A 10,520-nucleotide genomic window follows, 5' to 3' on the forward strand; every position below is an offset into this window, starting at 1 on the left:
GTGTCGACCGCACCACTCAGCTTGGTGTCATCTGCAAACTTGCTGAGGGTGCACTCGGTCCCACTGTCTGTGTCATTGATGAAGATATTAAACAGTACCGGTCCCAATACAGATCCCTGCGGGACACCACTCGTCACCGATCTCCATCTGGACATTGAGCCGTTGACCACTACATGGTCATTTAATTTCCATTTAATGGAAATGCTTTAATGGACACTGGCACTGACTTACCTTAGGGTTTCCACATTGATCACATTTTGCATATTTGGCTGGAAAAGAGAGACACCTGATTTCAGCAATGGTATTTTTATATGGAAGAAGTAAATTAAAAAAAATCATGATCAGACAAAGCTTGGCGCATTTCTAGCCAGACAGAGACTCTTTTTGAAATAAAAATACAGTACCTCAAAGAACAGTGCAAAGGTAAAGATATTTTGACTTGTTAAGTGTCTCTAAACTAAATCCAAACAGAAAATTTTAATCAAGTGTAAAAGAGGAGGACATCTGCTTGAAATGCATACGAAACTTCAATTTCAAATACTGGTGACAGCTACAATTTAGTTTGTAAAGCATTTTGACCTTAAAAAGGTGCTTATAGTGGATCAGTGACCTACTTCTTTGATCCTTGTTTTTTTTACTAATGAACATAATTAGAATCACACTGCCTACTACCAAAATTTCCCGATAATCCCTCCTCTTTTTAAAGAAGTTTCTACAACTACATAAACAAGGAAAAGAAAGTAGTGGCAATTTATGTCACTATCATTATCAGCAACTTTCCATGCATTTATGCCAATAAATGGAACTTACGTTTTAAAGATGGATCAAAGCTTTTATTTGGATTTCTTAACTTCTTTTTTTGCTTATTCTTTGACAGAAGCTCAGAATTTCCATCTTCCTCCTCTTCCAGAGCACGTTTCCCTCGCACACCTTTTTCAGTCCCACTGGCTCCATTCTCCTTGCACCTCTCCTTTGGCCTGAAACAGCGAATATCATCATCAGTTGGCTGAAGGGAAGAAGTAGGTGTTCCCTGGCCGCTATTCTGGTTTACAGAAATCTGGGTAAACTGTAAACCTTTCTATCATGGCTAAATTACAAGGAAGTGTCATTGCCCTTAGAAGTGGAATAGAAAAACCTAACTTTTTTGTTAACACCGGCTGTTAATAACAGACACCCTGTCAGATATATTGGTTGGAAAGCCAATGAAAGTTGGCCAGTTAAATTAGTTAGGTACCTGTTATTCCCAGGTTTTACTTAAGTATTTAAGTAAATACTTCAGTATTTAAATATTTTAAATTAAATAAGTATTAATCTTGACACGCTCGTTCTCTTCTTCAGCCCAATTTTCACAACAGAAAGGGAATAAGCTATCTGAAAAGCTTGTCCATACAACACAAGCATCCTTTATAGAACGCAGTTTAGTTCCCATCTTTGCTACCCTGGCAGTTACCAGCAACATTCATGTTACATGTAACAATGAAGTACTGCCAGGTAGCATATCTGTTGCACATGAGGTTCTCTTTCTGAGCTGCGGTGGAGTTCTTGGTTTTTACTTTCCAGAGAGAGAGAAATCTGAGGAGGATCTAAAGGCGAAGATGTATACAATGAGCAACATCCCCACGAACAAAGCAATAACCAGGAAAAAAACAAACCAGAATAAAAATAATCCAAAGTCTTCACTTATTTTCAAATGAGTGTAAGCTCCTCGAACAGAACTGGATGGCTCTGTACTGGTAGCACGGGTGGGAAAGGCCTACGGGTACCTGTCCGCGTTAGAATAGATAACTCACCCTGGCCTGATGTATGGCTGACAGATCCAGTGGAAAAAAGGCAACCCTTCTTTTGGCTTTTCTCCTTCTTTCTGATTAGCTATTTCTTCCTGCAGCATAGAGTTACAGTCAGTTTTCCTGGAGTTCTCAGGCAATACTCTAAATAATACTTCAAACTCCAGGAAGCCACAAAGTGGAATTTAAATTAACAGTTACTGACAGTTAAATATAGGCAAAAAATGTCTACTAAGACAGATGAAATGAAGCAGATTTGTAACTTCTAAATCAACTTTATCCCATGTAAAGCTGTTCAGGCGTAAGGGGCTGCTACTGTAGTAAACTACCAATATCAAGGTTGTTGAGCCACAAAATTCCAGTGAAGTGGCTAACAGACATCAACTGCACGACATACATGGTAAGATCCCACCAAGTGTGGACAGTGTTGTTCTGGGAGATTAGGGCCCATCTTGGTACCTGGCATCGTAGTTTCAGCTCCCTGTTGACATCTACAATGCCCTCTAGAGTCTTCACTTTTGCTAATTCTTCACGCAGCTGCTGGTAAACTTGAAGCCTGAGGCAAATCCCAAACATCAAGTCATATTTATTCATTATTGCTAGACTGAGGAGATCAACTAAAAATGTCTTTATAAAAGCTTTGTATAGATTTTTCTCGCTGCACTTGCCTTTGGTAGAAGCTTATCTTCTTTCTTGTAAGTCCTGAGAAAAGCACACATAGCTGCTCCTCTTTTCCAAAGAAATACTTGGCACACAACCAAGGTACTTTGAGATAAGCTAACATGAACGTACAGCGCATCATCTGCCCCTCAGTAACTGCCCATGGCCATGCTCTTACTCCACGATAAATGCAAGACAGCTTGCCTCACAACGAACAAGGAGTTAGTTAACTCGTGTTAGCCATAAAGGGCATGTGTGCATATGGGCAGTTACCACACGGTAGCTGACGTGCTGCGAGCTCACGCCCTAGCTTATCTTGTGGTAACTTGCTCATTCCCCATGCCCTGTTTCCCAGATACGCAGTGAAGGGTAAAGGCCTCAGCCCACATTCTCTCCGGCCTGGTCCAGGAAAGAAAACCTTGCAGCATACTAATTCTGGCCAAACAAATCCTTGTCCAGAAAAAACAGACACTTGCTAAGCAGGATGAGCCCTGAAAACATTAAGAGTTCTCTGGAGATACTCACGTGTGATGCCAGAGCTTGAAGAGATGAGCCCTAACATAAGACAATGGACAAGGGTACTTCTGCACTATCTCCAGATACTCCTCAGCCATCTCCCACACCAATGGGTTTCGGCCCTCAAACAAAGCTGGGTTATGAAGATTACCTTCTAGGGAATGAAAAGAAATACTCAAACTTTCATTTCAGGATTGAAACAGAAAACAAAATCTAGGCTCTGGAGCTTGATCAGCAATGTTGTGATTCTACCAGCCAGTCACAGACACATCAGCCATGTACTCACAAAGAGGAACACAGGGTCCATAAAACTCTAGCCTGACCTCAGGATACTGTATTTCACTACACAATTCTTAATTGAGCCAAATAGCTCATATCTAATTAAAGTACATTTTCCAGAAAGGCATCCAATCTTGACACAAAGACAGTAAAAAAAATTCATGAATAGAGAAATCACTGCTTTTGTTGCCCAATGGTTAAATACTTGGACAATGGGTGTCTTACCTTATGTCTGTATTCACATTTGTCTGGCCTAAGTTTACAGATACTGCTTCTCACTATGCTTTTCTCTACTAGCTTCACAAGCCTTTTGTTAACCAGTATTTTCTAAAAATAAGATTCTACAACCTCCCAGAAAATACGTTTCATTGCTTTAACTGTGCGAGTGATGGGAAGCTTTTTCTGACGTCTATCCTAGCTTTTCCTGTAGGAAGTTACGCCAATTCTTTCTTGTCCCAACCCAGCATGAACCATCTGCAGGAGTATTAATCAGTGGATGCAGTAAGTGCATCAAGATCCATTCAAAAACCATTCCATTGATTAACAGATGTCATGAAAACATTCCAGGACAACAGGAGTCCCATATGCCTTTGTCAAGTAATTAGATTTGAGCTGTCCACTCAACGGTACTACAAGTCCAACATAACAATTCTTACAAATCTTAAGTGATTCCTGGTCCTGGTAAGAGATGGCCAGTATAAGAGGAGAGAGAATGGCCACGCAGCTTTCAATCAAATCTGTACACCAAGTCAGTCTGACGTAAGCTTTTAATAAATGTATACAGGGCTGCCAAGAGAGTAAGAAACAGTTCATATTCTCATCTATTATGACTAAAAGTTCATTGTCTTTACCTGCACTCATGACACCATGCACTCCTGTCTTACGGATACATTCTTCCACATCACTGAGACACTGGATGTTTCCATTTGCAAATACAGGAATGCTTACAGCTTTTCTATACCAGTGAATAAAACACACGCATAAAATTGAGAATTAGAATGCTTAGAGTCAACCCAGAAATTCTACTCCTGTCACACAATTTTGTTTGCTCTTCAATGCACACTCTGCTTAAAATCTACCTTCATAGCGTGTTAGCAGAAATCCACTAAGATCGGTACTGCTCACTAACCTGACAGCTTGAATGTGCTCCCAAGATGCCACGCCAGCAAGCGGTCCTTTCTGTTCTTTAGTACGGCCGTGCACAGTCAGCAGCTAGAACACAAGGTTACATTTACTTTTCATGTGCATGAACCACTGGAACAAATCCACTGACAAAAATTTCCTTTCACCCCATACGCTTCATGGATGCCACTGAATTCCCACTGCTATTTCAACAGTGCAGGGACTTTGGTATCACAGAAAGATATCAGCAGCTCACCTACCACGGCATGGTCTTGGGCTTCTTTCAGCTTGCTATTCCACGGCCTGACAAGATCGTATCTTGGGAGAACCTACAGATTTCCTATTGCATTGGCTCCCGTTTGTGATTCACTTTGGAATTTGTGATACGATGATCTGGCTTGCTCCTCAGCAGAAGGCCTGAATACTGTCAGTGCTGGCTCTAACTACAGACCGTCTCTTCCAATTTAACTGGACTTAAATCCTAGAAGGCTGCTTATTTCTTCACTAGTGGTGGCCACCACTTTGACAGGTAGAAACAAAACCTTTGATACTGTTTTTTTCTATAGCCCTGTGGATTTCATGCATTCACGCTGCCTCCTGCAGCACTATGTTAGACTGAGATGCTCAACCACAGTGCAGGATGCCCCACTGTGCAGTGATTACAAGAGAGGCTCTGAAGTCACGACGTCTTCCGTATCATACTATTGACCTGCTGCCTCTGACTGCAAATACATACGCTCTCTCCGCATCCCGTTTTCTCTGTCTGTAAAACAATGTAGCCTATTCATCTCCACAGTACACCACGATCTGGTCATCAGATGCTTTACATAGAGACACGTGTCCAATGCAACAGTACAGGGAGCAGCTGCCTCCTTACCTGGCAGCCAGCTTTCTCCAGCATCTGTGCATACTTCACTGTCTTGTCAATTTCTGGGAAAACGCGGATTTTGCATGTGATGGGAACAGAGAGCTTCTCGTTAGCCAGTAAAACTGGGAAAGATTGAAAAGACAGGTAAGTGGGCTGCACAATGCTATGAAAAGTGCCTGCTCTCCTCAAGATCTGATACTGGGCGTGGTACGGAAAAAGCCTGAAAAGTTAATGCTGTGCAGTTCTCACGGCTTAAACAATCAGCAGTGTCCTCTGCAATCCTTATTGCACAGGTTAATCAAGTAAAAGTAAAACATGAAGCACAAAATCCGCATTCTAACAAGAAGGCATAAAATAGTCAGCATTTAATAGCCCTAACGTTTCCACTGCATCAAACCTTCGCTTCCAAGGACCACCCCCCTCAAATCTTAATTATTCATACAGGTTTACTGTCGTCACAGGCTATTGTACTCCTCCTACTCTGCCAACAACATTCACACTCGCTTGTCTACCTTTCCTACAAGAGATCCTTTGCTTCTTTCCATATTATCACCCAAATAATCATGACAAGTAGAGTCTTGTCCATGGCAAGCAGAGGCTTATCAACTGAGGTAGGCTGTAGACCCAGTTAAGCAGTAAACGTAGGTTACAGTCAGGGTGAAACCCAGAGCAACATGTTAAACTCCCATAGTCTTTACACAGTGCACGGAATCGGAAAACTACTAAAAAGAGAACTAACGAAGACAGCCAACAGAAAAACACTGAGCAATGGCATGCCTGAAATGCTCTTCTCTTCCAGAGCTTGGATGTATAATGTAGGAAGTCACCTGCTTTCATCTAATCCAAATCCTAGAAGCTCTAATGATAGGTACGTCCTATCGCCCTTTCAAAGGAGCAAGCAGGGTGTATACAGGTGCAAGCAGAAAATAGCACTCCATCATTTTAAAGAAGGCTGGGGGAGAAGGAGGAGGAGGAAGCTTTGCCCACCTTTTATACAATAGCCTAATAAGACAAGTCTCTTACTAGACAGCCTGGGTTCTCACCCACTAGATGACCTGGGTTGTCTTCTCACCTTGAGGCTGTTCTGATTTGCGTCTTTCACTCCTAAGAAAAGTGCCCTAACAACCACCTTACGTGGTGGGCAGGGAAGCACTGTCTATCTCTCCAGGTTCTCAGCAGTGGCTTTGTGCCAAACATCATTCAAGATTCCCTGGACCGCAGGGAACGCAAACAGAAGTAAGGCTCTAACTTCACGGTTCAGACACTTGCTTTGAAGTGAGGTGAAGGCACAGTCTCAGCTCTACGCAATGACCAAACCCTTGCTTTTTAAATCAGTTCCCAATGTCTTTCTTAAAAAAATATGATACTGTTCACAACTGCTACCCATAGTCTGAAAACATCCTACACAAATTTGGAGAAGAGAGGCATAACTTGCTATGGTGTGGACAGAAAGAGTACGCTGAGTGGATCAGAAAAGGGCAACTGTGGCTTCAGGCAGAAACACAACTCCTGGCACCCGAGAACTTCAAAGTGAAAAAGCAAGGCACTGGGAGTTCTGCTGTTTCTAGAGTCGGAGAGCCACTAAGCCATCGTTAGATTGGGACTTAATTGACTCACTTTCAGCTAAAGTCTGTTTCAGGTACTGAAGTCTTTTAGCAGATCTAGCATGAGTTTGTAGTGGGATACCACCAAGTATCTTGAGGGTGCCACTGGAATACAGTAAGAGAGAAAAAAACAAAACAAAACCAAACACAACCCTCCCCAAAGAAACATGCTGCACCTCCTTTCCCCAAAATTCCCTAAACCTCCTCTCAATGATGAGTTCATCCCGTTCCCTCTCACAGTGAAGCTTCTCTAAAGACTTACTCATTCTCTGAAGAAGATCCCACTCCTCTTGCAGAAACGCTCCGTAGTGACCTATAATGAAATAGCATATGACAGACTTGTACAGAAGAGTAAGATTCTGAAGTATACAGCTTTCATAAACGTTCACATACAAAGATCCAGACACTCATATGCCTCACTGGCAGAAACAGAGTTGCTCTGTCCTGCCCAAACTGGAAGAGTTGGATCATTGTGTTCCCCATGGCACCCTAGATTTACAGGATAAAAAATGAATCCCCACACCCTACTTTCACTGCTACTCCCTAAGGCTGGTGTGTTGACACTGGCAGCTCAAAGTCCAACTTTCAGGGGTTTATACCATGTGTTTAAAAATTCCCTTCAGGGTAAAACCTGATCAGATTGAAAAATCTGTGTGCCCTGTACACCACTGATCACTTCCCATTAGTCTTTGAAAGACATTTTAGAGGAGGAATGGGCAGTTACTGAACAAATCTTTCCTCAGCATCCTAGCTGATCCAGAATTTTCAAACATTGGTTCTGGTTCTCAAACACAGCTATCATTGCAGTATCTTTAAGGGATTCAGCAGGTGTTATCCTCTTATATGCTAATGTGAATAAACTCTGTGCAAGTATCAAGGAAATAGGAGACGCTAAATGCCTGCATGATATAACTTTAAATGCAGTTTTGCAAAATTCAGCTGTTTGCGCAACTGAAATCAGAAAGAAAATCAAGCTCTTGCTAAAAATACTTTTTCTGAAGGATATTCTAGACACAAGAGGTGTCACTCAAGAGAAGTTGGAATTAATTATTAGTGTATCTAATTTTTGCTTTAGGTACCACAAAGCATTACCTGTTAAAGTGGGTGTAACTAAGTCTGACTTCATCAGTACTGCAGTCACCCCCCCCAAGGCTTAATTTGGTCCTCTTGATGTTTCACTGCCAACGCTGACATGTGAAACATGCCATTTCTCTGTTTATCCAGGGTTCAGATTTGCACGTACCTCTCTTTGCAATCATTTGGGGGCAACCCAAGTTTAGGTCTATGGCATCGCAATAATCCTGAGCCAACAGTGCTGCCTGGACAAACACTTCAGGGTCATTGGCACAGAACTGAGAAAGACAAAGAAAAGTGGAATAATCAGGCAATAGCTTTCTTCAAGTACTGACAACACATTATGACATAGTTATGAAGCAACTATTTGCTACAGAAAACAGGCATGATATGCACAGTTAATAATAGCAAACACCATTTCTCAAAAAAAAACAAACAAAAACTGTGACACTTACCAGCTAAAGATCCTCAACTTTCCAAATGACAAAATGAGAAAGATGAGCATTCAAGAGGAAAAGAAATATTTGTAGAATATTTGTCATGTAGTAGTACCCAAGAATAAGAGGAAACAACTCTTAAAATCCCCTGTAGAACAAACAGCTGTAGCATTTTAATACATAAAGATGGTGCAGAAGAAGAGAGTTACCTGTGGTGTCTCTGACTCTTGAGACAATTCAAACTTTGTAGATACCAAAAAGCATCACTGCCTCTAAAATGAACTCACATTAGTGTGGCGTGTGAAGTACGTTGGGCTGTTAGTCAAGTGCTCAGTCTTAACTATAATTAATGTTACATTTAAAGCACAGTGCAAAAATCAATTTATTAAGAAAAATTAGGTTAATTTGAAGCTGCTTTGTTGAAGAGGACAGAGCCAGACTACTCTTCTCATTTATTTCTAAAATTCATTTCTAACGATTTCTAAATCATTAGATTTCTAAAATTCATTATTAACAAAAACCAATGCCATCACATCTTTAAATAATACGGATTTAAACTCAAACACATAGCAGAAGGTGTTACTTAAACCCTACGGCACTACATAAATTATGGCTGACACCAACTAAAACCAGAAAAGGCATTTGCTTTCTCCGAGATGATTGAAACAATGGAAAGCCTCCACCCAAGCCGCACCAGTGAGGATTTTTACACAGTAAACAAAGCCCACAGAGCAGGCTGGGCTCAGATGTACCTCTGCCTAATCTATTTCCAAGAGTCTGTGACCAAAACCCAAGCCTGCCCAGAAATATTGCAGAACTCGGTAAGGATTGCCGAGTCAACCCGAAGATTAACCTAGTTAGTTCCGTGCCTTATGTCCAACGGTGGCCAGTGGGAAGAAGGATAATACGGCAAGCTCACGGGAACTGACACTCTTCAGGTAGGCTCACCCAGAACACACAGCTTACCGAGCTGAAGATCGGCGTTCAAAAGACTTACAGCTTTCTAAGACTATTTAAATTTCTGCCACCTGTATTTTTCTGTGGCAAAAGAAACTACCTCCCACGGGAAAAGGAGACTATACAAAGCTGTACTGAGACAGACCAAAGGTCCACCTCATCCTGATAATGGTCAACAACAGACGTCTAGGGAACAGCAGAAGCTGGAAAGCGTCTTCAAGCAGAAGTGGTGTTTCCTGCACTTAATGACCCTCAATAGAGTTTTCCTTCATTTGCTTTCTCAACTCATATAATCTTTCAGCATCCAGTACACAGCAGTGGATTTTGCAGTTTATAACTATCACTACCCTTTCTTAACACTCTTGTTTCTCATTCATCATCTTCAAGCCCGTCATACTTTCACAGACTTCTCTCATCTCCCCTCAGTCAGGGGAGCTGCTTCTCTTCCAGGGTGACAAGTCCTCATCCATTTAACTGCTCCAGATGTGGAAATCACGCCGCTCCTCCGCTCGTGCCGACTGTCTTTCCCTGCGTTATTCTCCAGCTCTGCAGGCCCCCCTCCCTCTTTGGGATGGGGCAGAGGGAAGTACCTGAACTGCACACACTACTCAAGAAGCAGAAGCAACACAAGCTTAAAAGTGTGTCCTATCTTCCTTGTATCCTCTTTCTATAGCTAAGCACTGAGCTCGTGGTTTCACAGAACTACTCAAAAAACCATGATCCTCCCTGAGTGGTATCAGATCTGGAACAACCCTCGACTCTAGAAGACCAGCTGCAAACCCTTGACTCTGACCAACCCTTGACCAGCTGCAATCTGTCTCTAAAGATGAGGTGTAGAGGACTGAAACCCTGTGAGAACTCTGGTGCTCCAGGCCCCGTGGTTAAGACACCAAATCCTCTTTGCCAGACAAGGGATAAACAGAAAAACACACTTATCTTCACGAGCTCAGGACTGTTAGCGGTGTTTAGGTGAAGAAGATGAGATTTGTCATCCTGTGTAACCACTTTAAAATCTGGGCGAGACCGACTTGCTTGAACTCAGGCGCGTTTGGAAAACGTCTGGATTTGTTAACACAGGCGGGGTGGATGACGAGGGCGAGGGTGCATTTGGCAACGCTGACTTGCTTTTGCAGCGTCACCCAAGAGCGCAGCGCAAGGCGAGCCCCGGGGAAGCTCTTCCCGGCGGTCCCTGCCCCCGCTCCCGCTCCCCGCGCGTCCC

At 42.4% G+C, this 10,520-nt stretch overlaps 1 protein-coding gene across 2 annotated transcripts in view; it reads right to left on the bottom strand.

Moving 5' to 3' along the window:
- Window positions 1-8,312, bottom strand: part of DUS1L (dihydrouridine synthase 1 like) — a 12,441-nt gene extending 4,129 nt beyond the window's left edge. Inside the window, exons 1-10 of one of the 2 annotated variants that reach the window (XM_009279398.2) lie at window positions 8,077-8,312; window positions 7,096-7,146; window positions 5,239-5,351; window positions 4,369-4,451; window positions 4,091-4,194; window positions 2,453-2,486; window positions 2,244-2,340; window positions 1,791-1,879; window positions 811-977; window positions 232-269 (exon numbers count right to left, since the gene is read on the bottom strand). In XM_009279398.2, the coding sequence (XP_009277673.1) occupies window positions 232-269; window positions 811-977; window positions 1,791-1,879; window positions 2,244-2,340; window positions 2,453-2,486; window positions 4,091-4,194; window positions 4,369-4,451; window positions 5,239-5,351; window positions 7,096-7,146; window positions 8,077-8,092 (792 nt within the window). In that variant the 5' untranslated portion in view covers window positions 8,093-8,312. Of the gene's footprint in view, window positions 1-231; window positions 270-810; window positions 978-1,790; window positions 1,880-2,243; window positions 2,341-2,452; window positions 2,487-2,969; window positions 3,115-4,090; window positions 4,195-4,368; window positions 4,452-5,238; window positions 5,352-7,095; window positions 7,147-8,076 lie in introns of both variants that reach the window. The other variant, XM_009279397.2, reaches the window with a different exon arrangement.
- Window positions 8,313-10,520: the final 2,208 nt, after the last annotated feature.

The sequence above is a fragment of the Aptenodytes forsteri genome, unplaced genomic scaffold (genome assembly GCF_000699145.1).
Source record: "Aptenodytes forsteri isolate BGI_AS27 unplaced genomic scaffold, ASM69914v1 Scaffold243, whole genome shotgun sequence".
Taxonomy (NCBI): Eukaryota; Metazoa; Chordata; class Aves; order Sphenisciformes; family Spheniscidae; genus Aptenodytes; species Aptenodytes forsteri.